This window comes from Erythrolamprus reginae, chromosome Z, assembly GCF_031021105.1.
Source record: "Erythrolamprus reginae isolate rEryReg1 chromosome Z, rEryReg1.hap1, whole genome shotgun sequence".
Lineage (NCBI taxonomy): Eukaryota > Metazoa > Chordata > Lepidosauria > Squamata > Dipsadidae > Erythrolamprus > Erythrolamprus reginae.
Window position 1 is genome coordinate 76,973,629 of NC_091963.1, and position 27,152 is coordinate 77,000,780.

Genomic DNA, 27,152 nt, shown 5'->3' on the forward strand with positions numbered 1-27,152 from the left:
TTTCTCAATGCAAGTACATCATAGACCTAGACTCAGTCAGGTCTATGATGTACAGAAGAGGGGTAGTCTTATACGGCGAGTATATCTCAAATTCTATATTTTAACTGGAAAAGTTAGGGGGTCGTCTTATACGCCCAGTCGTCTTATACGCCGGAAAATACGGTATATATATACATACACAGACACAGACACACAGATAGATATGCATATACTGTACCATGTATATAGATATAAAATTGTTTAATAAAGACGTTTTTAAATGAACATAACTTGTAAAGGGAAAAAACCCTTTTTGGAATAATGTTTAAAATGAGAGAGCCTTACACAAACACAAAATTCAACACAAATGAAATTGCGTTTAACGTAATATATTTTAATCAACATATGGAACTAAACTGTGCTTCTGTATAAGTGTTTCCCAAACTTTTGACATATGTGTAACCCTTCTATAATTTTTGTAACACTTAGTACCCCCCCGGATGTATTTTAATAACAATAAAAATATATTTATTTATTTTTTTGGTACATAAACAAAATAATAAATTAAAAATAAAATTATTCATAGTAATATATATATAAAAGTTATATTATAAATAACATTTATTTGGATCAACGAGAAGGATGAAATTGTTTGTGCTGAGACGACAGATCGTCATAATTTGGTTCCCTGATTGTTAATTTTAATCTGAGATGCAGTTCCACATCCAATAGTCTGTTCCTTTTTTTTGACTTAAAGTTTACAAATGCTGAAAAAGCAATTTCACATAAATATGAAATTGGAAAAGGCTAGATGTTTTTCAGAACTTTTTCTAAACACGTACCCCCACCAAACTCTTCCTATATCCTTGGGGATATGCGTTCCGCACTTTGGGAAACTGCTCTACATCATGGCAGGATTGTATCTCGACTTTATTGGTGTGCATTCATAACACCATAAAATAGCTAATGACTTGGGAACAAAAACCTTTATATCCATTTTTCTGGTAATTCTAAAGGGATATTGGATATAAAAAGCTCAAGAAAAAGCAACTAGAAGGCTTACTCTCTGACCATTGATGGCTCCAAACTCAAGTCAATAAGATAATTAAAAGGAGAACCCACTGAAACTAAGCCATATTTTCAAGGTCTTTGCCATCTACTTTTGTCCATGCTTCGGAAAAGATGCTAGCACAGCAATGACAAACCTTTATTCCCTCAGGTACCAAAAGAGCATGTGCACACACGCATGAATGCCCATACCCATAATTCAATGGCTGGAGAGGGAAAGAAACAGCTTCTCCTGCCCTCTGGAGGCCAGAAACGGCCTGTTTCCCAACTTCTGGTGGGTCCAACATGCTGGTGTTTCGCTCTTCCCAGGCTTCAAATGCTTCCCTTGAGCTGGGGGACGATAAAAATGTCTCCCCCACCCCCCCCAGGCTCTCTGGAAGCCAAAAGCACCCTCCCAGAGCTTCCTGCGAGTCAAAAATCAGCTGGCCAGTACACACATGCATGTTGGAATTGAGCTAGGGCAGTAGCTTGCAGGCCAGCAAGTATGGCTGCGCGTGCCACCTATGGCACCTGGTCACCATCACTACGCTAGCAGTAAAATCAAATGGCGCAGACTCCTCTCCCGCCTCATAGCCCCCACCAAAGCTCCACCCACTACGCTAACGAATCACTTCTCAAAGTTCTACTGTTCCCATGCATGAGCTCTAGATACAGTACTTCACCCGCAGGAATTCCTAACGTTCAGTGCTGCTGGCACTCATTGCTACACGCACGTCAGGATCCCCACCCCTGCCCCGCGCCTTTTAATTGGCTCCAAGACTTTTCGTTTCTTTCAGCGGGTTGGCCCGTGGGGGGACAAGTGCATGCGCTCTCCCTCCTTCTCGCTCCGATATCCAATAAAGCGGCTCTGGCTATTACGTTAGAAAAGCTTTGCTCCTTGGCGGCGCCCCTCCCTCTTTTTTCCCAGCCTCCTCTTTCGGCTGTGACAAGTAGTGGCCACCAACGTGGGGAGCGGAAGCTGTTCTGCTTCTTCTCTAAGGAACTGCGTTGAAGGAGGAGGAGGGAAACCGCGCGTGCGGCGGCAGTTTAAGCTTAGACCACCTGCTTCCCGCAAAAGAACGGGAGCGGCGAGGACCTAAACGAACGTAAGGAGCACGCAACGCTGTTGGGTGGCGCCGAGTTCTCACCGCCCTTTCTCCTCCCCTCAACCACTGAGGTTTTGGAGATCGCTAGTTGTCTTTAAGAAGGAGACGCGACTGGTCAGTCCGTCAGTCATATCCAGTTTGAACCGGAGTGCAAGGAGGAGCTACCGTCGTCGTCGCCATGGCTGAAACCGAAGAGAGGAGTTTAGACGACTTTTTCGCAAAGCGAGACAAAAAGAAACGGAAAGAGAAAAGCAGCCGAGGAAATGCCACTGCCGCGCCTTCCTCAGCTGTCTCTTCCAATATCACTGCCGCGGGTGTGACTGGGGGAAGCAGGCAAGCCGAAGGCGCCCATGGAGCCATCTCTAATACTAACGCGGCCACCGGCGGTGCTAAGGCGGCAAACAAGGTAAGGAGACCAAGACAGATCAGGAAGAAGAACTCGAGTTGTCCAGGAACTAGAGTGGAAGAGGATTGGAGAGGAGGAGGAAACTTTATCCTGATTATTTCCTGTGGGCGTTGGTAACTTCCTAGAGGGCGTCACTACATCCCAGCTAGGCCATCTTGGGTTTTCTCTGGGCCTCGTGTGAACCAGTTTCTCGGCTTTCTTTACTCGTGAGGCCGGAGCCAAGGTTAAGGGCAATGGGAATCCATTTTGTTAGGAAATTGACTGGTACGCAGGACGATGTGGGGATCAAAGCGGACAATTGCTCAGTGTTGCTTATTCAGGTTTGTCTCAAATTTCCCACCTGGCACTCAGAACTTCCCTGTTCGAACCTGTATCTTACTGCTATAGACGTGAGCACAGGAACTATTTTCTTATTTGAGCAACTGTAGTATCTTGATGTAGAGGCAGGATAAGAACGGGCTACTCACCTCAAAGTATGAAATGTGAGAACGATACACGTTTATTACGATTTTATTCTCTCCCTTCAAAAGCAGCCATTGAATACAAATGTACCCAAAGTGTATTGGATCAGACCAAAATTTATCTAGGCCAGCATTCTGTTTCTATACGCCACTAGTCCTCAAGATTAATGGTGCTGTAGACTAAAACAATACACTATTTTTTGCTCACATATCCCCAAACCAATTATGCTGAAAAGCTTTTGATGTGTGCAAGAGGAGGTAAGGAGCCATATATGACAAGAGGCTAAATTTCAGAATCCAGGTAATGGCCTGCCTCTCCCCCTTGGGGAAAAAACACAAGATTAGACAACTAACACATTTCAGTCCTTATCTAGTCAGCTGGGTAGCATTTAAGAGCAAGTTGGGGGTATTGTATGAGCCATTTGTAATTATATTTCACTTTTGTACTAATGTAGTTTCATTCTCTTTGAAAATGGCTATCCCAAGAAAGACTTGACTCCTCATGGTTTCTCAAACCTTTTGACAAACTTTTATTCTTTAACAAAACTTTATTCACCAGATGTGCATTAATTGCAAACAAATGGACCAAATGGCAGCTATCTGTTAATAAAGCATTGTATCACCTAGTGGTTAATAACCCAAATTATGGATATAAGCCATGGATAAATAGTCTTGTGCAGTCTGTCAATTTTTGAAAACTCTGCAAATTCATTCATGTAGACATTGCTGCCATCAGGAAGGATTGGCCTCCTCTATCTCAAAATATATATTATGGAGTGCCTTCAGGCTTTGACACTGTCAATCCATTGTTGCTGCTGTGCTGCTAGACACTAAATAAATGATTGATGCATTATCTATTCCTTTATAGCCCTTTCTGGTATGGATTGTCCAGGCATGTTATAAGGAATATTAAAGTGTTCAATAACTGAAAAGCAAAACATACATAAATATAGAGACTGGGAATTTCAACTGAAGAACCACCACTCACAATCCTTGTGGCTTGTAATTAAGCATCAACTCATTCTGTAAAAATGCAGTGTAGAACAATAAAGATTTCGGATAGCTTGATTTCCTGCTGACTCTTGGAGAAGGGAGCTTGACAAATGAGTGTGGCCTATGTCAGTTAATAGTAAATGACAATCCATTCTACCGTAACATCATAATAACATAAGAGCCGAGGTGGTGCAGTGGTTAGAGTACAGTACTGCAGGCTACTTCAGTTGACTTCTAACTGTAGTTTGGCAGTTCAAATATCACCGGCTCAAGTTTGACTCAGCCTTCCATCCTTCTCAGGTGGATAAAATGAGGACCCAGATTGTTGGGAGCAATATGCTTATAAACAGCTTAAAGAGGGCTGTATAAAAGCACTATGAAGCAGTATGCAAGTCTAACTGCTATTGCTATAATACATTGTTGACCAAATGTATATGTCATTTTAATGCAACAAAAAAGTTTTTAACTTGCAAGTAGTTTCTTCTATTTATACATTTTACTATTTATATTATAAAATGTATTTATTATAACATTATAAAATGTATTTATACATTTTCTCAGATGTATAAATTGACTATCCTCACAGCATGTTGGTAAGAAATAATTATTTTGTAGTATCTTCTAAGGTGGTTAGTAACTTGGATCTAAACTAAAATATAACCAATTCTCTCCCCTCAATTTTATTCTTTTATAAGCCTGCCTGCTCTAAGATAAGGATGTCAAACTCAAATAATCACAGTGGCATCACATGACATATCATGATTTCCTCCCCTTCACTAAACTGGGCGTGGCCAATGTGCCAGGAGTTTGAAAGCTGTGCTGTAAGAATTTGAGGCCTTTTTGTTTCACTGTTCCCTTTTAAATCAAACTCTGAATTAGTCAGATCAAAAACTTCTATATGAAAGTGACGTGTCTTTGTGAAAGTGAGTAATATGACTCAGAAAACTTAGACAATATTCCATGTTTCATACTGTAGACAGGTTTTACTATCTTGGAAGTATGATTAAATTTTGAGTTCTAATTTTAAAATTGGAATCAATTGGCATCAGTTTGCAGAATGCTAGAATTTTACTGTATTAAACAATACTAAGATTTCTAGATAACATGTATTTTGAAAGAAAATTGTAATTTAACATTTAATTATTATGAAAATAAATTAGTTTATTTGTGGAATGTTGTGGAGAAGCGGAAATAGTCTAATTATAAAATTGGCACTGCTCAGCTATTGATATAATAGAAGAGTTGGGAATATTTAAATCCTAGGAAGATGACTACTATTTTTTTTCTGTGATAGTCATTGTATAGCTTCCAGTGCTGATTGTCTTTTATTAAGAACTAATAATGAGCCTATGTAATCTCCATCTTATAGGAAGAGGATGACTGGAAAGAATTTGAGCAGGAAGAAATAATTGACTACAGTGGCCTCAGAGTTCAGTCCATGCAAATTAGGTATTGTCTTGAAAGTGTATAGATATATATTGAAAATTGTTTCTGTATTTATGATTCAGTTACTACTTAGCAAATTCTAGGTGAAGAAAAAAAATCAGATCTTATGGCTAAGCTTGCCATACAGTAGCCAGTATTGCTTCAAAACATTAATTTGCTGTTCTTAAATGCTTTAATATTTCTGTGCTTGATGGAAAAAGTACTATTAAGTATTTAATCTTGGCAATTAATAAAAACACATTTTGTGTCCTTTGTTAGGAGCCTATAGTTATTGACATGATTGTGTTTTAATTGTCTATTAAACTTCATAGCATGAGATTGGAGATGTTCTTTTTTTGTTTAAATAACAACACGCTTTCAGTACTATTGTATGCTCAGTACTATATATTACATGGTTTACATATTATAGTATGAATGTGTTTACATAAGTGGTGAATGCTGCAATAGCTTTTTTTTGTCAGTGAAAAAGATGAAGAAGACAGTGAGAAAAAAGAAGAACCAAGAGATAATAATGAGGAACCAGCTGGAAGAATGGAGAAATCATCTGGTCCTTGGAATAGGTCTGCTCCTACACAAATAACTGTTGCTGAAATTATTGGTGAGTTTTGCTCTGTGTTCCTTTTAATTTACCAATGTTTATTGAATCAGTCATTTTATCTAATTTTTAGCTAAGCTGAAAATATATTTCAAGCTAAACTTGAAATACAGCTGTGATTTCTTGCTAAAATCAGTACTCCTTTGGAAATATTCTATTTCTAACATTTGTTTAAGTAATGGTTGTCTGATAAAAAGGAATCTTTACTTATAAAGCCAGTACAGTGTTTTTCAGCTGGTGTTCTGTGGAACCCAAGGGTTCTGCAAGGGCCAGCCAGGGGTTCCACAACTTAATGAGGGGGGGGGAAACCTGACCAGGAACAGCAGCAGCCCTCGCCACCCCCTCCACCTTACTCCTCACTTGCCTCTGTCTGCTCCCATAATGTTGTTTCTCCCCGCCCGAAAGCTGCAACCAGCAACCAAGCTGCCGGGTGTGGAGAACCCCCCGTGGGTCACAGCCCTCCGCCCGGCTCTCTGGACCAGGTCCACACCTGCCAATCCTCTGTTCACTGTTTCTTTTTGGCGGGGCAAGAGAGAATGAGAGGGAGAAGAGGGAAACAAATGGGAGAGAAAAGGGAGAGGAAGAGGAAAGAGAGAAAAGAGAAATGAAAGCAAAAAGAGAGGAGAAACAGATGAGAGAGAGAAGGGTGGAGAGGGAGAGATACACAGAAATGAGAGAGACCTGGAGGGAGAGAATGAGAAAGAGGGAAAAGAGAGAGAGAGAGAAGTGGAGAGAAAGAAAGAAAAGGGAAAGAGGGAGGGAAAGAGAAGTGGAGAGGAAGGAAGGAAGGAGAAATGGAGGAAACAAGGAAGGAAGGACTTTTGGGGGGGGATTTTTTTATTTTACATTACATTACATACATACATTAAATGTATTTTACATACATTAAAACAATACAGTGTACCATCTAATTTTCCATGAATAAAATGTGGTATTTTGTTAGTAACTAATATCAATCATCAAAAAAAGTTGTAAAAGTTTTTTTTCTAATTTTGTCATCAAGTTACATACCTTTTCTTTTAATTGAATTCCCTCCTTAGTGTTCAAGGCTCGCCTTGAAGGGACATAAACAGCACCAGTACATGGTACAGGTTCCACCAGAAATCTGATGATAGATCTGATGACAGATCAGAAATCTGATTTTTAAAAAAAGGTTGAAAAATACTGAGCCAGGATATTGAGTGTAGATTGAATATTACATTGATAAATTTCACTCTAATTACATCTGATTTAGTTTGTAAATTTTTTTACAGAAAATCCAGAACCAGTGCAATCCAGTGGAGTATATAGGCCACCTGGTGCAAGAGAAGGCAGAACACGAAAAGTGCCACAAGGTCCCCCAGAGATCTATAGTGATACACAGTTTCCATCATTGCAGTCCACTGCCAAGCAAGTAGATACTAGAAAGTAAGTATGGCAATGATTTAAAATATTTCCTTAAAATCATTCTTCCAGCCTAGCAATTTTCATAGCTTTATTCACAGATCATAAAACAGATATGCATGATGTGCACAAGAGGAAGCAAATGAGTTTTAAGAATAACTAAGGAGGATATGAATTTTATCAGATTGAAATTTTTAAAAAGTTTCTTGATTAATGCAGTGCTATTTAGTGAGATGGGATGTGAGATTGTTGTATAACTTGATCTAATATCAAATTATCTTCTAGCAGACTTGATCCATTGCAGACCTTCAGTATTTTAATTGATATTAAATGGTTCAAATTTTAGTTTCAGGTTTATCAATGTTCAGTTTAAGTGGTAAATTACAATATCTCTGTATTTGTACCATAGTGTACACAAAGATGGCATTTATCAGATTGGTTTCCTAATCTGTTACTGCATTTAGGATTATAAGTGTGTTAAGGATGTCTCTTAAATTTGTTTTAGACATTCCCTACTAATTTGATTTTATTTGCATATTAATTTTCTTGTAACAGTGCTTATAAATCAGTAGATGCTTTCATGAGATTTAAGTTCAGTTCAAAAAACAAGCAAATGGAAACAATGCAATTCTTTGTATTTGGCCTATGCTTTGAAAGTTTCTGAATGTTGCATTTAGAATATTTCCATATTCACAATTATTGACATGTTCCAGTGTTAGTCTATTTGGGATGTTGGGATACATTTTTGTGGCTGCAATCCAGTGAACTGCCTCAGTGATGTTATCAAAAGTTTTGATTTATATGCTTGTATAACAGAACCCAGTTTGTTACTTCAAAATCAGTTTATGAAATGGCATTGAGGTTTGTTCAGAGAAATGTCATCAGTACATATGCAAGCCCTGAATTATACCTGCAATACTTCTTTGGATTATGGTCTCCTTTGATAGGGCCCTAGTCATGGAATTTTGCATCTAAATTAGTGTCATTGATTAATATTGCTAAAGGGCAAGTGTATCTAAGACAGTTACTGATTACATTTATTTTCCCTTAGGGATAAAGAAATGGAGAAGAGCTTTGAAGTAGTAAAACACAAAAATAGAGGTAGGGATGAGGTTTCAAAATCCCAGGCAACTAAACTTCAGCTAGACAACCAATATGCTGTGCTTGGGGATCAGTAAAGCTGCATACATATTACAATTAAGGAATGGTTGTTTGATACCCTTCCACTCTTAAGGTAACTAAACCACACCAATTATGAACATGCCGTCTTGTTTCTGCTGGATCTTCTACAAGAAGTGCAGACTACTTTGACGTAAGTGATTGCTTTTCTGCACTTTGAAAGTTTACTTAATTTGGTTCACCTTTGTATTATGAGGGAAATTAATGTAAATTCTTGAACAAGAGTGCCCGGTGTTTTGATTCCTCTGTAGCCAGTGGTTATTTCAAATTTTTTTATGTTCAGATACTGAGCCTTCGTAAAGGTTGACTACCTCAGACTTGCTGCACTCATTGTGGATACCATGTGGATCACAACTTCTGGAAAAGGTTACAACTCTTTGGTGGCCATCTGAAACTCGAAACCAGCTCTACTGGATTCCTCTAAAGAAATCCTGCAGAAGTCAGCCATCTGAGTTGATAATATAAATGACAAATTTAAGTGACCTTAAATGTGCCCCATTTATTATATCCTTTCACATGTAGCCATAATTTACTAGGAACCTCTAATGCACAGGTTTTTTAAAAAAAATATGCAGCAGTTTTGAGTTTTAATTTAGTTATCAGAAAATAAATACATATCCAGACAGAAAATTTATGGACACTAGTTTGTATATTCCAGTTTCATCTGTGTAAACTCTTCATTTGAAAAATAGTTCTCCAAATTGCAATATGGTCAAGTAGTTGCATGGAATATGCAACTATATATACCTTACTAGATCTCAAAGTGTTATTTTTTCTTTGGATAAATGGTAAATAAATGTTTGCTCCTATAATATCTGGGACTTATTTTTGAGAAGTTCATTCTGAATATGTAGCCTTAGCAATCTGTAAGAGACATTAGCTATTGCTCACGCATGCCATTATATTTGCAGATGGAGATACTTATAGGTATAGTGAAAAATATCCATTTCTGTACTTTAAGATCTGGATACATTTTGCAAATAAGATGTTGCATTTATAGCATTTTTAACTGCCCAAAGAGTAATGTCAACTTCAGTTAAAATTTAGTTTCCTGGCCAGCTATGTACCCATTCATTTGGACAAACAGTATTTGAATACTAATTTGTGCTATATTACGCTGTATAACATTAACTATGACTAGAATTCAAGCTCTGAAAGAGGTTCTTGCTCCTGAGTTGTTGTTGTTTTTTACTTTGTTCTTTTTCCAATATGAATCAAACATGGCAACTCCTAATATATCCTTCCAAATGTCTGGCTGTTTTCGGTACTCCCAAACCAGGATTTAGACAAATATATCACTTATGAGGTAGCTATATACTTTATAAAGATGACAATTAAGGAGTGTATAGGATATGAAATCATTGCTTTTAAATGAAGAACAGACTGCTTAGAATAATAATTTATTCCTATTAAGAATTGTAAGATATATTCTTCTAAGTAGTTGTGTTTTATACAAATCCAGTCCTCTATGTGCTTAGATCACTGAAAATAAAACAGCTGACAGTTGAGTTGCGTATCTTTCCTGAAAGTTGTCTATTTGCCAACAAAGCCTTTGCAGGGTATTAAAGCTGCAGAACTAAGATTATGTGAAACTTACAATTTTAAATTCCAACTTTGACATTTTATTAAAATTGTTACACATGAATCAAGTTTTAATATACTGTATGATAAGGTAGATGAAGCTGTCCTTTGTATATTCACTTGAGTTCTTAGGCATAGTTGGCATAGAAAGTTAATATTGTAATATTAATAAATATAGAAATGTTCATGACCTCCGGAGTCTAATGAATATATATACATACATGTTCTGATGCCATGCATCACTTCAGTGTGGCAAATACATGATCATGGTGTTGAAGCAAGGCTGTAATTGTTTGCATGTTAGAACAAAAAAGTTCCACTGGGTTCATTAATAGATATGCATTGAATTGGCTGTTGCATAGTATTGATGGCGCATAAGTAACTTGAAATGTGTGGTTATCATCTACCTCACTCTGTACGTTATTGCTAGCAACACCACTAATATCAAGTGGCAAAACAAATTTACTATTTATTTAAAAGGAAACAACACTGCTAAAGTTGACAGCTTTTTGTAGTAAAGCAAAAACTCTCACATTTTGATCCTAAATACTTGTTATTAATAAATATAATTTCATTGAAATATTACACCATTGAATTATAGGCAAATATTTCAAAAGAAAATGGAGCTCTAGTGTGAACAAAGTGCATATTTTATATTGAAGAATTATTCCTTGAGATTGTCTTAAATTTGGGAGCTCATACACGTGGGATGGTTTATGACTTCATGCACTCTGTTCTGCATCTTATTGATCCTAACAAATGTCATATATGCTAATATATACTTGTTACACAGTTGCTTTATGATTCATGGGTAAAATGACTAATTATAAAGAAACAAACTAAGATGGTCTGAATGCAAATGAGTACTCTTAGTTCAGATCTCTAGTTCTGAGCTGATTAAAATAAATGATAGCTTGAAGAAAACAATCCCAGTTTTTAACAGTCTGTCTTTGAAATTCAGTTTGATTCGTGGTACTTCTGAAATCATAGTTAGCCTAAAATTCATTCTGAATTTATTTAGGTTCATTTGCTATTCTATGAATGCCCAGAAAATTTTAATATCTCTGGAAGACAATGTACATATTTTTAATTTGGCTGCAACTTCCTAGCTGCATAACATCAATTGATGCTTTTTAAATGAAATGTCCATGTTCCTAGTCAAACTATAATTTAGCAAGCTCTTAACAATCAACTTCAGACAAAGGAATCTAAGGGACAGATAAACTATATTTACATAAACTCATTTTGATAATACACTATATAGCACAGAATATAGAGAACAACTTATATTTGAGCAGCTTTTTTCTGCTCTTGCCAGCACATTTTATATATCTTGATAAATTTTATTCATAATAAAAATAGTAACTTGGGAGGTACTGTTCGTTCAGTAAAAGCATTATGACTCCCCAAGAACATTTTCTGAAGCTTCTATATAGATCCTAAAATGTATACTTATAATTCAAGATATATGCAGATATCACTTTAATATCAATGCCTGCATCAATCTAGTAGATACTCAATTGTACCATGCTTGATTGGTGTACCTTTCAAGGTGTTGGCAGTTACAGTTGAATAGGGATCAAAAGATAACAAAGTTCAAGCGACGTAGATTTAATCAGTACAACTGATGTCATCTCATCTTATTCTTGGACTGTATAATCAAGTCATACTGAATTCAAATTGATGTGTTGACAATGAATAGGCTGTGACCATAACACTATTTTCAGTCATGATATACAGAACATTCCATAGAGCATATTTTAAGATAGGATGCTGAAAAAAGCTTAGTTTCAGACAATCCAATTGTTTTTGGATAAATTGCCTAAGCCAAATTAATTAGAGAAAACTGAATTGATTGCTTTCAGAAGCTGTTTTTAGACAAAAATAGGACGATAATTGACCTATTTCCTATGTCTGCTTCTATGTCCATTTATTTATTTAAATATGCTGCTCTTTACATCTGCATTGGGTATTACAAGTAGCTAACAAAATTTTGTTTAAAAAAGAACCATGTTTTAAAATTAGCAAGAAAAACCCATTAACAATGATGAAGTGTGCATGTACCAATATTTGGGAGCAATGGAGGAAAGCCCTCTTTCTCACGACCAAAAGCAAGCTGTGTGATGTGTTTAAAAATGACTAGGGATTGGGGGTGGGATGGGGGGAGAGAAATGTGTTCCTAATCTTAACTGAATGAGTTTGTAATCAGAACAGCAGATACCCTAAGCCAGTGATGGTGACCCTTTTTTCCTCGGGTGCACACTATCATGTGCGTGCGATGTACTTCAATGTAGGTTGGAAACAACTTCCCCTGCTGTCTGGAGGCTGGAAATGGCCTGTTTCCCAACTTCTGGTGGGTCCAATAGGCTTTCTCTAGAGCTGGAGGAGGGTAGAAACACTCTCCCCCCATCCCCCAGGAGGCTCTCTGGAAGCCAAAAACACCTTCCCGGAGCCTGTGCGAGCCAAAAATCAGCTGGCTGGCACACATATGCATGTTGGAGCTGAACTAGGGCAACAGCTCACATGCCAGCAGATATGGCTCCGTGTGTCACCTGTGGCACCCGTGCCATAGGTTCGCCATCACTGCCCTACACCATTTGGGACTTTAAGAATTAATAGCAGCCCTTTAAATTATGCTTGGCAAGCAATTGGTAACCCGTGCCAGCAGTTTATGAACTTTGCACTGCTGGATTTTGCACCAACTTAAATGTTGGATACTTCCAGGGTAGGCCACAGAATATGTTGCAACAGTCAAAATAGGATGTAACCAGTGCATGGACAACTTGTAAAAATCTAATCTTGGAAAGAATGCAGGTATCATAATAAATATAATTGCATAAAGATTCCTCAGCATCTACAAATTCAGGGGGAATTTAGGAATCGAAGCAGCACTTAACTATGTTTTCACTAGGACTGAAATCTTATCAAAGACAGCATGTATCTCAGACTCAGAAGCCAGGCAATCTTTTTAATCAACAGTAACAATTACCTATTATCAAACTTAGGTATTCTTAAAAGTTACTAGATGCTTGCTCAGAATCGAAGTGTATAAGGAATGTAGAACTCTGCAGTATCAGACTAGCAATGACACCTGACATCGGAATTCTAGAAAACTATCAAATTCATGTAGACAAAGGGTACAAAATTAGATTCAAGTAAAGATAATGGGAACAAATCAGTACTGACATCTAGACATTATTTGTCAAAACTGGAAGCAGTCCACAAAATCTTCAGGCAGTCCACAAGGTTTCATTATCTTGGTCAAAAGCCCAACTGATATTGATCCACAAAATCGTTCTAATTCAAATGCCACCGATCTTAACTGCCTTCTATGGAATAGGGAAATATAGGAAGATAATTCTGCTAGTATGGCTTATCATGGCCATTCAAATCACCCTAGAAAACCAAAAATTACATAATTAGATGATAGCCATTATCATTCTGCACTTCCTGTCCACTTCTTTAAAATCTACAATCAGAAAAAAAATCAAAAATAGTTGTCAAGATTGAGTCCCTAGAATCTGCCCAAGTTTTACATTTCTACATAGTAGTATGGTGGAGACTAGCTGCATAATGTGGAAAAACAGTATCATATAATTTTTGGGAAGAAACAAAGACCTGGTTGCCTCTATTATTGCAGAGTTAAGATTTCAGATGGGTTTCACTCTATATATGATCTGACCCGTTCTAAGAGTTACTTCAAATCCCATTAATTTCATTATTTTATAAATCAACACCATGACTTGGTTCCAGGAGCAGGATGCAAATGCTTAAGATAATGTCAATTGCCCAGGGAATTTCCCCATTCATAAAAACTTATTACATTCTGGAAATTAATTATAAATATCCCCATAAAATATAACAATACAGTATATTGATTCTTTTGTACACACAGGTTTACAGTTCTAGAGAGGTTAAAATACTAAATAGTTTTAAACATACAATGATATAGGAATAAAAAGATGGTGAGAAGGTTCTCTGGAGCAAAAGATAAGAATCTACTTTGGAATAGTTGCTTACTATTAAAAAATACAAATTGTCTATAAAATTGCTCTACTTTAAAAAATGGTAGAATTCTGGATTGTACCACTTCAGATACCAGGCATTATGCAGTGCTTTTGAATATAGTTGTGCTAGCTCCCCACAAATAGAAATATGAAGCATAAATGAGAGTATTGCAGTGAGTCTATTTTTGATATACTGTACTTTGGAATATGAATAATACAGTAAAGATTGAAGAACTGTTCAATCTGCAGTGAGACAGGATAGACTAGAACTCTTGTCACATTTATTCTCTTGGATGCATAGAATGCCTCTTCTTTTTAGGAGGAAAGTGAAAAAGGGTAAGATTTATCTGGCCATAAATATACTGATATACTTTAGTTAAAAAGACTGTTATTAAAATGCAAAAATTAACATGTAGCATTTGTTCCATCAAGATGGAAATTATGGGTTTCACTGAAATTACTTATTTTTACAAAAATATAGAAAACTTATCAAATGGCTAATCCAAGAATATGAAGATGTTTGAAACCATTGCAAAGGAGGGAGCATTGTCTGCATCAAATACAGCTTCAGAAATTAATTTGTTTGTTTTCTAAACTACAAAAACAATATCTTCCCAACTTCACAGGGATCTTGTGATGTTGACTTCAGCTTTATAAAATGTTTTTGAGTTTTCCAATGGAGATGCTATAAAAGTACAAGGTGTAATTAAATTTGCTGAAATCTGCCACAAAAAATATTTAACTTAGTTTTATTACAATAATTTACTACTAATATAGTAAAATTCTTCACATATATATTGATAATGTAATAATCATTAATGGACTTTCCAAAAAGGCATGATTGAGTTTTCAAACTTTATACATCTCTTTTTGGTTCTGTGTGATTAACTGTGCAGATATAATTGTATTAATAAAATTCTTGGGATTTGCATGGATGAGATGAATTATCATTTTTGTAATCTCTGAATTAAATAAATTTACATTCACAGTGTTATTCTTTTTGTAGAAATCTTCTATATGCTTTTTCAAGACAAAAATAGTGTTATCTTCATTGGTTATATTGCCTGAGAAAAGGTCCTTGTATCAATTACAAACTCTTCAATATTATATGAAATCTGTTTGTTTCTTATTTTATTATTATAATTTATTATATTTACTGTAGAAACCAGGTAGTTTTTAAAAAAAACAAAACCAGCAAAAGTTAAATTGAGTTTTAGTTTTACTATTAAAGAACATAATCTAATAATGAATAAGAATGGGACAATATAAGGTACATACAAGCTTTTGCTGATGCTGTAGTTTTCATCACAGAAGATCCACTAATAACGATCCCAAAAGTGATTAAATTGGTGGAAGAATTTGGAAATGTAGCAGGATTAAAAATTAATAAGCACAAAACCCAAATTATAACAAAAAATTTGATGGGAGGACAGATAGAACATTTGGAAACATTAACAAACATGAAAGTCGTTAAAAAAGGTAACGTACTTGGGGATTTGGATTACAGCAAAATGTATAACTTTAAAAGACAATAATTAGACCAATCTATTATCCCAAATCAAAAAGGACCTAGAAACTTGGAAAAATTTACAATTATCCTTACTAGGCAGAATCTCTGGAATAAAAATTAATATATTACCAAAATTACTATTCTGATCAATCAAGGGAATTTTTTTTCATAAATTAACAAAAACTGTAACATAGTATATTTGGTCCATAGCCTAAAATTTTTCATACCTCAGTTTTATACCATAAGGAATATATTTGCAGTGTCATTGAAATTGAAAGTGGTCGAGCGGGGACACCTGGTCCACGTGACAAAGAATGACCCTATTACACATATGGCTAGAAATAAAAAAGAATCATTTTCAGACAATACCTCATTGGGTATCGCCAATTGATGCAGTCCAAATTTAACACTAACAGGTAAAATAATAAAATACAGAGACCTCTTAAACACACAGATGAACTTAAAAACAAGACAAGAATTGAATGTAAATGGTATGATAATGGATTGGTAGATATATGCACAAATACAGGGCATATTTCAAAAGGATAAAAGGGAAAACTATTTCCAAAAAGGGAAAAATGATTTGGAAAAGATAATTATAAGCAATCAAAGAAAGTCAATTGGCAAAATATATAATTTTTTGTTAAAATATAGAACAGAGGAGGAGATAATTAAGGACAATATGTTTAGCTGGGCTAAGAATTTTGAGCATTCTATAGATCTAGACCAGACCTGAGCAAAGGGCGGCCCGAGAGCCGGATGCGGCCCGCCTGCTGTCTGTGACTGGCCTGCGGAGGTTGGAAGGAAGGAAGGAGAAAGGGAGGGAGGGAGGAAGGAAGGAGAAATTCTCTTTCCATGCCCTTTTGCAAAAGTCCAATAAATGCTCATTTTTTAATTGTTCATTGGTTTCATTGGCCTTTCCAAGAAATTTAAAGCAACCCCCCCCACCCCACCTCTCAGGGGGAAAAAAGGGAGGAGGAGGAGAAAGAAGAGGAATCCAAAGCTACTTTCAGGCAAAGCCTCCACTATGTTTTCTCAACTGACAATGTAGGTCAGTTGGAGAGACAGCTGAAAGGAATATTTTGAAAGAGAAGTAAAGAACTGCCCAAAAGCAGAAATAAAAGGCAGAGAAAATCAGAGAGACAGAAGCTTCTCTCCATCTAGAGTAGGAAGGAAGGAGAAATGGAGGGAACAAGGAAGGAAGGGATGGGCAATTAATTTATAATTATAATATTATAATATATAATACAATACAGTGATACCTTGTCTTACAAACCCCTCGTCATACAAACTATGAGATACAAACATGGGATATAAGATTTTTTTGCCTCTTCTTCCAAACTATTTTCACCTTACAACCCCAAGCCACCGCCACTGGGATGCCCCGCCTCTGGACTTCTGTTGCCAGCGAAGCACCCGTTTTTGCGCTGCTGGGATTCCCCTCAGGCTCCCCTCCATGGGAAACCCCATATCTGGACTTCCGTGTTTTTGCGATGCTGCAGGGGAATCCCAGCAGCACAAAAATGGGCGCTTCTCTGGCAACGGAAGTCCGGAGGTGGGGTTTCCCAGTGAGGGGAGCGTCAGCGAAATCGCAGCATCGCAAAAACACAGAAGTCCGGAGGTGGGGTCTCCCATAGAGGGGAGCCTCAGGGGAATCCTACGGTAGCAGCATAAAAATGGGCGCTTCGGCTGGCAAAAGGGGTGAGTTTTGGGCTTGCACGCATTAATCGCTTTTCCATTGATTCCTATGGGAAACATTGTTTCGTCTTACAAACTTTTCACCTTGCAAACCTTGTCCCAGAATCAATTAAGTTCATAAGACGAGGTATCACTGTATATAATTATATATATATATAATGTATATAATATATAATTATAATATAATTAACTCAATTCTACCCAATAATATACAGTTTTGGGTAGAACTGAGTTAATTATATTAATCCGGCCCTCTAAAACCATCCCAATTTCTCTTGCGGCCCCATGGCAAAATTAATTGCCCACCCCTGATCTAGACAGATGTGGACATATAATTTACAAATTACTAAATCTGTCACATTCAAGGAAAACCAATTTAAAATGTTCTACCATTGGCATTTATCTCCTTTATAAGTTGTCAAAAATGTATCCAAATATGCAGGCAAGATGTTGTAAGTGCAGAAATGAAATCTGAACATTCAACCATCAATGGTGGATATGTTCCAAAGCAAAAACATATTGGGATATGATTGAAAAATGGTTAAAAGAAATTACGAATAATGAGATTAGGAAAGTTCCAGAACTGTTTTTATTAGGTATATTTTTGAAAAATTATAAAAAAGAAATTCAGTATTTGGTTATAAATATCCTGACTGCGGCAAGAATAACTCTTGCACAGTTATGGAAATGTGAAGAAATTCCTAAAGAAGTTATTAAAAAAACTCACTGAATATGCAGAGATGATGACGAGAAGGCTAAAAGGACAGAAAGAATCAGTATTATAAAGTATGGGATAAAGTTTACGTATGGTTAGAAGAATACTTAATAAAATCTAATAATATAATGTAACTAATAAGCAGTAATATAAGTGTGTATAAGGAATATTATAAATGTTTATGAAAGTTTGTAAAAATGCAAATATCTGTAAGCACGTTTAACTCCGGAATACAACTTCTAACTAAAGGGGTGGTAAAGAACCCCTATTTTTATTCTGTGTTTGTGTCTTGTACTATCTCATATTTAAAAACTTTTAATAATAAAAAAGAACATAATCTAAATCTTTATTTCCAGATCTCCAAATACTGAAATTATGTTTTTTCTCATTTGCACTTTTTTGAAATCATTTTTGAAAAGTGAAGACCCAATAGACTTTTGAAAGGAGACAGTGAATGATATCTTCTTTGTTTCTGCAAAATAGCTGTTATTTGAAATCTTGCTATTCGCACTAATGTCGATATAAATGTTGGCCAATTTAAATAAATTGTCTCAGATGTGGCTGATAACTTGCTGCATACAGATTTCTTGATAGTGCTATTAAAACATTGATTTAACAAATGAAAGAACTGGGATAATACTTTAAACACATCAAAATTAGAGCTTTATATAAATCCCAATTAACAAGCAAGTTATTTAAAAAAAAAATATCTGAAAGTTTGGTTAAGCAATGATTTTTTTTTAACTTTAAAAAATCAGATGACCCTTAGTGTAGAATATAATGTTATTTCATTTTAGAGATGCTTAACCATTCTCCCCATTGAAAAGAAAATTCCCAAGCAGCTAAAGTGTATATTTTTTAAAAAGGTGAAATGAAATATAAAAGCAGGAAAAACATCAATAGGGCTATGTCCTCTCCTAATGTAAGCTGATATATTAACCTATATAAATGTTATATATTAGTCTTGTGGAAACCAATAAGAAAAGACAAACGTAGGCAAAAGTTAGGTTAAGTGGTCTTGTTTGTTCTATCTAAAGTTTTTTTTAATACATTTACTGAATAAAGTACATTCCAAGTACCAATACAAAAATGAATCTAAATATATTCCTCCAAACCAGTAATAAAAATTGCAGCTTAGTTTTGAAAAAGTTGTAGTTATTATTTTTTGAAATCCGAGACATAAAAAATATAACAAAAATTAATATCTTTTATCCTGGAAAGAAAAACAAATAGAAATTGAAAATTTATATTTGTAGATTGGTTGCCTCAGTGAATTCTGGACCTCTTTGCTGAATGTTTTTCTTCAGCAGCTTTACGTTTTTGAGACAACCCAATTCCAAGTATTTTACTATTCTGAAGATAAGCAGCTGCTTCTGGTAAAAGATAGTTTTCCACTGAAGGTGGTGGTTCCTAAAAAAAAAGAGGCAATTTTTGAAAGAGTTTTAAGGATTATACTTTCAGGTTTTTTATTTGACATTTTCTTTATAGCCAAATCTTCCTGCTACCATATATTCCTTATTAGAAAAACTATGGAGAAACAAGTTACTACTTGAAAGCTTTATTATACAGCTGTCTGAAAAAATCATGCTGAAACCAAATAAATAGGAATAATTTGTCATAATCTCTATTCCTGAGACAGAAAGTGAATGCAAGATATTTTCTACCCTTTTAATTGTACACAAAGCTTTCCAGGGTCTGAATTTTTTTTAATTTTTATAGCTTGAAGTAATATATACAGACAGAACTCTTAAGTTCTTCTATTATTGGATAGGTTGAGCAGAAAGTGGGTGGGAATAGAATAGGATAGAGAAGGGAGGAGGAGAGGGGAAGGGAGAGAACTCAAAGTCATCTAGGGAGCCTACAAGGCTGTGGATATTCAATCTGGTCTACCTGAATTCAGGTAACCAACACCTCACTGAATATACAGATAAGTCCTTAATTTAAGACACACAATTGAAAACTCTTATGAGTTTAAAGTATGGTCATTAAATGCATCACATTTGGTGATTAAATAATTTGGCCGCCCTAGTTGCATTACTTAAAAGTTGCAATGGTGCAGTGGTTAAAATGCAGTACTGCAGGCTACTTCTGCTATCTGCCTACAATTTAGCAGTTCAAATCTCACCAGGCTCCAGGTTAACTCAGCCTTCCATTCTTCCGAGGTTGGTAAAATGAATATCCAGATTCGTGGGGGCGATATGCTGACTCTGTAAACCACTTAAACAGGACTGCAAAGCACTGTGAAATTGTGTATTTAGCATACAGGACAATTTAAATGCTATTGCTTGTTGGGCACTGACTGGAAAAGTTCCAATCACGATCATGTGATAAATGCAAGGTGGTTGGCAAATGCTCAAATTTTAATCACAGGGACGATGCAATGATCATAATTTTGGGGTTGACTCGTAAGTCACTTTGCTGAGGTTGAACCATTGTTAAATGAAAATGAACAAATATGTTGAGGAGCCAGGGTGGCGCAGCAGGTAGAGTGCTGTACTGCAGACCACTGAAGCTGACTGTAGATCTGAAGGTCAGCGGTTCAAATTTCATCACCGGCTCAAGGTTGACTCAAGCCTTCCATCCTTCCGAGGTGGGTAAAATGAGGACCCAGATTGTGGGGGCAATATGCTGGCTCTGTTAAGAAGTGCTATTGCTAAGAAGTTGTAAGCCGCCCTGAGTCTAAGGAGAAGGGCGGCATAAAAATTGAATAAATAAATAAATAAATAAATCTCATAAAACATAGCTTTGATAATTCAAAATTGTTTTATGCCACTAATATGCAAACCTGTATCAGATAGTCAGCAATGTATTCTGGCTTCAGACAATTCACTCCTTGAGCTGTAGCTTCTCTTATATTAATTATCACATCTTCTGGCTTTAGTTTATTAAGATCAGCAAAAAAATGAGTAACTTCTCTAAAGACAGATGGAGAATATGCTGATAACACCTGTAGATTCAATCAGGCAGAGATTTTATTTACTTATAGTACGTATGGAATTAGCTTTGTCAATTTTAGGAACTGAAAAAGACCATCTAAAATGTAACCTTCAGGAAAACTGCTTGTCAGATTTTTTAAAACATCATTTTAATTTTAATTTTTTTTTAGGATATAATACAATACTAATGATGAATCAATATCTGCTCATGTGGGTAAGACTCCAATGAGACAATACAGTAATACCTCGTCTTATGAACTTAATTGGTTCCGGGACGAGGTTCGTAAGGTGAAAAGTTGGTAAGATGAAACAATGTTTCCAATAGGAATCAATGGAAAAGCCAATAATGCGTGCAAACCCATTAGGAGAATCCAAAATATTAAGGCAAAAAAAAAAAAAAAAGTGGTGGCCAGACAAAGCTGAGGTGAACACCTTTCTTCTCCCTTGAGCTCCATGAGCCTTTCCCTCCCGTTTTTGCCCACCTCTCTCTCCTCATCTCCCCCACATCTTTCTTCTCCCTTGAGCTCCATGAGCCTTTCCCTCCCGTTTTTGCCCACCTCTCTCTCCTCATCTCCCCCAAACCTTTCTCCTCCCTTGAGCTCCATGAGCCTTTTCTTCCCGTTTTTATCCACCTCTCTCCTCATCTCCCCCACACCTTTCTCCTCCCTTGAGCTCCATGAGCCTTTCCCTCCCGTTTTTGCCCACCTCACTCTCTTCATCTCCCCACACACCTTTCTCCTCCCTTGAGCTCCATGAGTCTTTTCTTCCTGTTTTTGCGATCCTGGGATTCCCCTCCTGAGATTTCCCTACAGCATTGCAAAAACACGGAAGTCAGGAGGTGGGGTTTCCCATGGAGGGGAGCCTCAGGGGATCCCAGGATCGCAAAAACCTGCGTGTGGCTTACAACGAAAGTCCGGAGGTGGGGAATCTCAGTGGCGGCTTGGCAGGTTCGTAAGGTGAAAAAAGTTTGTAAGAAGAGGCAAAAAAATTCCAAACTCTGGGTTCGTACCTCGAAAAGTTCATATGATGAGGGGTTCATATCATGAGGTACCACTGTATATTGCATCTGCATTTTGCAAAAACGTATTCATAATTACATAATTTTTTTGTTTTACAAGTAAACAGCATGCTCTCCCACTTTTTCCCATGTAGATCTGAATGAATAATGTAGATCTAAATGACTATATGCTAATAAAATTCTTATCATTTAACCAGGCAAGTGCTCCATAGGGCAACATTTTTAAAATCAAGATTATTTGATTCAAATAGTCTAACTTATCAAATGTATCCAAAATTCAGGACCTGGAACTTCTGACCTGCATCCCTGGTAGATTGGTTCTGACCTGCATGAGTCCACTCCCAAGCTCTCTTCCCAACACATCACCCAGGTATGCTATCCTTGATTAGCATGGCCCCTCTCACATATCGCTGAGACTATCCAAGCATTCTTGAGTCACATGTCCTACCTTACCTGGTGGCATCTCATATGCACCCATGGCCCCATACATTCTATTTGACCTACACCAGTTCCAAGAACCTTCCTTGATTTGCACAGCACTTCTTGAGCATTCCCAGGCATCCTTCCCAACCTATGCCATCCACCCATACCCTCCTCGATTCATACTGCATTTCTGGTGTCCACCCATTCAACCCTCTCAACTCATGCACACTTCTTGTCCTTTTTTACAATTGAAAGTGTTTCTTCAAATGGAATTCTTCCAATTATAAAGAATAATAATTATAAATATAATCTGAAAACATTCTTTTTATTAAAATAGCAATATTTCCCTCACCTATAATTATCAGATATTAATATCTAAACAATTAAATGCATACACACCTTTGCACCCCCTGATTCTAGAAGACGCTTAAAGCCTGATTCCTTTGCTGGATCTACATTCAAAATAACACTCCAACCACCAAATGCGCCCTTAAAAAAGCAGAAACATTCACTTATATTTATATGTGTATGTTTGGGTGTGGATCAAAATATAATTAACTTTGTCACACAAATAATTTTATTTTTTCTGTTGCTTTGAACAAAAAAAGGAAATAAAATAAATTACATTTATAGTCCTTCCATGTTTCAGTATATGGTGCCGAGAATAGTTATATGAATATGGTTAGGTTAGGTTTATTGGATTTATATGCCGCCCCTCTCCGCAAACTCGGGGCGGCTCACAACAATAATAAAAAACAACAACAACAAAAAAAACACAGTACAGTACATAATACCATATGCATTCAAATTGGTCACACGCATAAAAAGTGTCTCTCAAATGAAAGATTATGGACTAGATCTTCCAAATCATAACCTGCAAACTGGAGTATAAGATGTGCCTAGCTTTTGGGGAGCAAAATTAAGGGGGGGAAAAATCTGCCTCTCAGCAATTTGCTTCTCTTCAGCAAACAATCTGGTCAGCTTCAGCACAGCCTGATTTAGAACAAGCAGCTGATTGGCGGTTGGAATATTGCCTATCAGCTGTTCCAGACTGCAGGGATCTTCACCATCCATCTCGGTGAACCCTTCTTTTGGCCTCTGCATGCCCCATTTTCGACCTCAGTGCCTTCCAATTTCAGCCCATTCCATGCGGCGGGTATAGGCAGCTGCCTGGAATGGGCTGAAAATGGGATGTGCAGAGGTGGAAATAGGCAGCAGTGGCGATGGGCAGTGACATTCCCTGCAGCCTGAAAATAGCTGATAAATGGTATTACGGAGAGACAGAACCAACCACCAATCAGCTGTTGGTGCTAAATCAGGCTGTTTGCTGCAAGGCAAATGTGAAGGGTCGGAACTGGCAGGTAGGCAGGGCTTTGGCAACATTCGCTGTATAAGATGCACAGACATTTTCACCCACTTTTTTGGGAGTGTGTGTGTCTTATACACTGAAAAATGCAGTAAGTCCAGAAGTGTTCATTAGCTCACAGGTTCATTTATTCAGCGCTCTACAGGTAAAACACAAAAGATTAGAATATTGTGCAATTTTTTTCAGCAAGTACATTTGTTTCAATGATGCAACTTAAAAGGTGAAACTAATATAAGCAAGAGATTCATTACATGCAAAATAACATAGTTCAAGCCGTGATTTGTCATAATTGTGCTGATTATGGGTACAGCCCATGAAAACCCCAAATCCACAATCTCAGAAAATTAGAATATTACATGCAATCAATAAAACAAGGATTGTACATAGAACAGTATCAGACCTCTATAAAGTATAAGCATACTTTTGTATACTTATACTCAGTACTTGGTTTGGGCCCTTTTTGCAGCAATTATTGCCATAATTTATTATTATTGCCATGCTATTAACATAGCATGGAAGCTATCATCCTGTGGCACTGCTGAAGTGTTATGAAAGACAAGGATGTTTCAATAGCGGCAATCAGCTCTTCTGCATTGTTCGGTCTCATGTCTCTCATTTTTCTCTTGGCAATACCCCATAGATTCTCTAGGCGAGTTTGCTGGTCATTCAAGCACAGTACAGTGATCCCTCGATTTTCACGATCTCGATCTCCGCGAAACGCTATATCGCGATTTTTCAAAAAATAATAAATTAAAAATACGTGCGCGGTTTTTTTTTCTACACCACGGTTTTTCCCGCCCGATGACGTCACACGTCATCACCAAACTGACGTCTGCCATTGCTGGTTGGCCGAAATCTCGTCCAATCAGCTTTGCCATCGCAAAAAGTTTGCCCGGCAACGGTGTTGCAGCAAAATTACAGCCAATCAGTGTTGTCATTGCAAACATTTCGCCCGACAATGCTGATGGACAGAAATCTCGGCCAATCAGTGTTGTTTGCTCAGCGTGCTTTGGAGCTTTTGGAACTGTTGGAACTTGTTAAGACTTGTTGGAAGATGGCTCCTAAACGTTGCACGCGGAGTGGAGGCGGCGACGCTAAAAAGAGCAGGAAGATGCTGACAATTAAGGAGAAAATTGAACTTTTGGACATGCTGAAAGCGGGACGTTCTAATGTAGATGTTGGTCTGCATTATGGGATCAACGAATCGACTGTGCGATACATTCGGAAAGACGAAAAGAAGATAAGGCAAACTTCTCAGATAATGTTCAACAAGGCTGCAAAAAGAATGGTGACGCCTAGAAACAAACGCCTTATGAAGATGGAAGCTGCTTTGTCCGTGTGGGTACAAGACTGCCGCAAAAAGAGCATTGCTTTGGATACGAACACTATACGAACCAAGGCGCAGCAACTGTACAACCGTCTTGGAAACACAGAAGGAGGCGATGCAGATGAGGGAAACCCAGGTGAGGGCTGGGGTTTTTTATTCTGTCATTATTTAAGTGCTTTTTAAGGAAGGAGGGAAGGAGGGAGGGAAGGAAGGAAGGAGGGAAGGAAGGAAGGAGGGAAGGAGGGAGGGAAGGAGAGAAAGGAAGGAGGGAAGGAGGGAAGGAAGGAAGGAAGGAGGGAGGGAAGGAAGGAGGCGGGCATTCTAAAAGCCGAGAAGCCGTTGCCACAAGCGCTGCCGAAGGAGGACTCGTGCCCCAAGAAAGCCGGTGAGAGGGGCGAATCGGGCGGGCGGGGGGTAGCGGCGAGGAGCCCGGAGGCGCTGGGGGTGGGGGTGGCCGGCATGAAAAACAACCATTGCCAGCCTCCGAACTTTCGTCGCTCCACCATCTGCGCATGCACGGCCATGGAAAAAAGGGTGCGCATGCGCAGATGGTGTTTTTACTTCCGCACCGCTATATCGCGAAAAATAGATTATCGCGAGAGGTCTTGGAACGGAACCCTCGTGATAATCGAGGGATCACTGTAATCCCATGGTCACTGAACACGTTTTTGGTGCTTTTGGCAGTGTGGGCAGTGCTGGAAAATGAAGTCAGCCTCTCCATAAAACCCATCTGCAGAAGGAAGCATGAAGTTCTCCAAAATTTCCTGGTAAACGGCTGTGTTAATCCTGGACTTAATGAAGCATAGTGGACCAACACCAGCAGATGACATGGCTCCCCAAATCAAGAGACTGAAAATTTCACACTAGACTTCAAGCATCTTGCAATGTGTGCCTCTCCATTCTCCCTCTATATTCTGGGTCCTTGATTTTTAAATGAGATACAAAAGTTGCTCTCGTCAGAAAAGAGGACTTTGAACCACTGAGCAACAGACCAGGCCTGTTTTTCTTTAGTCCAGGATAAGATACTTTTGACGTTGTTTGTTGTTCTGGAGTGGCTTGACAAGAGGAATATGATATTTGAAGCCCATATCCAGGATCCATCTGTGAGTGCTGGCTCTTAATGAACTGACTCCAGCCTCAGCCTCCTTGTGAAAGGCCCCAACTGTTTTGAATGGCCTTTTTTTGAAAATCCAGCTATGGTCTTTTTCTCTCCAGGCTATGGTCATCCCTGCTGCTTGTGTACCCTTTTCTTCCACACTTTTACCACATAACCTTCTATTAATGTGCTTTGATACAGCACTTTGGAAACATCCACCTTTTTAGGCTTTCCCTTACGGAGAGTGTCAATTATAGTTTTCTGCACAACTGTCAGGTCAGCAGTCCTTCCCATGATTGTGATTCCTACCAAACCAACCTGAGAGATCATTTAAAGGCTCAGGAACCCTTTGCAAGTGTTATGGCTTAATTGGCTGATTAGAGTGGGACACTTTGAGCCTGAAATACTGCACCTTTTCACAATATTCCAATTTTTAAACAATATTGTTTCCTGATTGCTTATTTGACCCCTATGACAATCATTAAATATTGTACCTCATGTTTCTTGACAAATGTATCTTTTGTTTTATGTACACCAAGAGCATATGCACTAAGATAAATTCATTGTGTCCAATCATACTTGGCAAATAAAGAATTATATTCTATTTTCTGAGATTGTGGATTTGGGGTTTTCATGGGCTGTACCCCATAATCACATTTATGACAAATCATAGCTTGAACTATCTTGCTTTGCATTTAATTTAATTTAATTTAATTTAATTTATTTGACTTCTATGCTGCCCAATTCCAGTGGGACTCAGGACGGCTTACAATGATAAATAGTGCAATGAAATAATTAGTAATAAGATTTAAAAAACCATAATAAACTAAAAAGAATTAACCAATTGAATCCACAAATATATAGAACAGTTGCAGTTGGA

At 37.4% G+C, this 27,152-nt stretch overlaps 3 protein-coding genes across 20 annotated transcripts in view; 2 read left to right on the top strand and 1 right to left on the bottom strand.

Annotated features, from left to right (window-relative positions):
- Nucleotides 1-1,943: 1,943 nt before the first annotated feature.
- CDV3 (CDV3 homolog) overlaps nucleotides 1,944-27,152 on the top strand; it is a 103,964-nt gene continuing 78,755 nt past the window's right edge. The window contains exons 1-6 of one of the 10 annotated variants that reach the window (XR_011557003.1): nucleotides 1,944-2,538; nucleotides 5,362-5,441; nucleotides 5,900-6,036; nucleotides 7,287-7,440; nucleotides 8,651-8,728; nucleotides 14,665-15,175. Coding sequence is in view for 5 of the 10 variants with exons in the window: in XM_070730154.1 (XP_070586255.1) it covers nucleotides 2,311-2,538; nucleotides 5,362-5,441; nucleotides 5,900-6,036; nucleotides 7,287-7,440; nucleotides 14,665-14,707 (642 nt within the window). In the remaining 5 variants the exon portion in view is untranslated. Of the gene's footprint in view, nucleotides 2,539-2,711; nucleotides 2,859-5,361; nucleotides 5,442-5,899; nucleotides 6,037-7,286; nucleotides 7,445-8,467; nucleotides 8,729-8,878; nucleotides 10,367-14,664; nucleotides 16,589-27,152 lie in introns of those variants that run through there. The other 9 variants (XR_011557001.1, XR_011557002.1, XR_011557005.1 and 6 more) reach the window with 9 other exon arrangements.
- The window catches only part of TOPBP1 (DNA topoisomerase II binding protein 1), a 217,414-nt gene continuing 209,371 nt past the window's right edge, over nucleotides 19,110-27,152 (bottom strand). For 4 of the 9 annotated variants that reach the window (XM_070730152.1, XM_070730148.1, XM_070730150.1 and 1 more), the window contains 3 exons: nucleotides 22,883-22,972; nucleotides 20,892-21,053; nucleotides 19,110-19,516 (listed from right to left, as the gene is read on the bottom strand). In XM_070730152.1, coding sequence (XP_070586253.1) covers nucleotides 19,373-19,516; nucleotides 20,892-21,053; nucleotides 22,883-22,972 — 396 coding nt within the window. In that variant the 3' untranslated portion in view covers nucleotides 19,110-19,372. Of the gene's footprint in view, nucleotides 19,517-20,891; nucleotides 21,054-21,730; nucleotides 22,109-22,882; nucleotides 22,973-27,152 lie in introns of those variants that run through there. The other 5 variants (XM_070730147.1, XM_070730144.1, XM_070730146.1 and 2 more) reach the window with 3 other exon arrangements.
- On the top strand, nucleotides 24,490-26,874 carry LOC139154990 (putative CENPB DNA-binding domain-containing protein 1). The gene is made up of 2 exons (XM_070730159.1): nucleotides 24,490-25,312; nucleotides 25,861-26,874. The coding sequence occupies exons 1-2, from the start codon at nucleotides 24,808-24,810 to the stop codon at nucleotides 25,980-25,982; spliced, it is 627 nt and encodes a 208-aa protein (XP_070586260.1). The 5' UTR covers nucleotides 24,490-24,807; the 3' UTR covers nucleotides 25,983-26,874.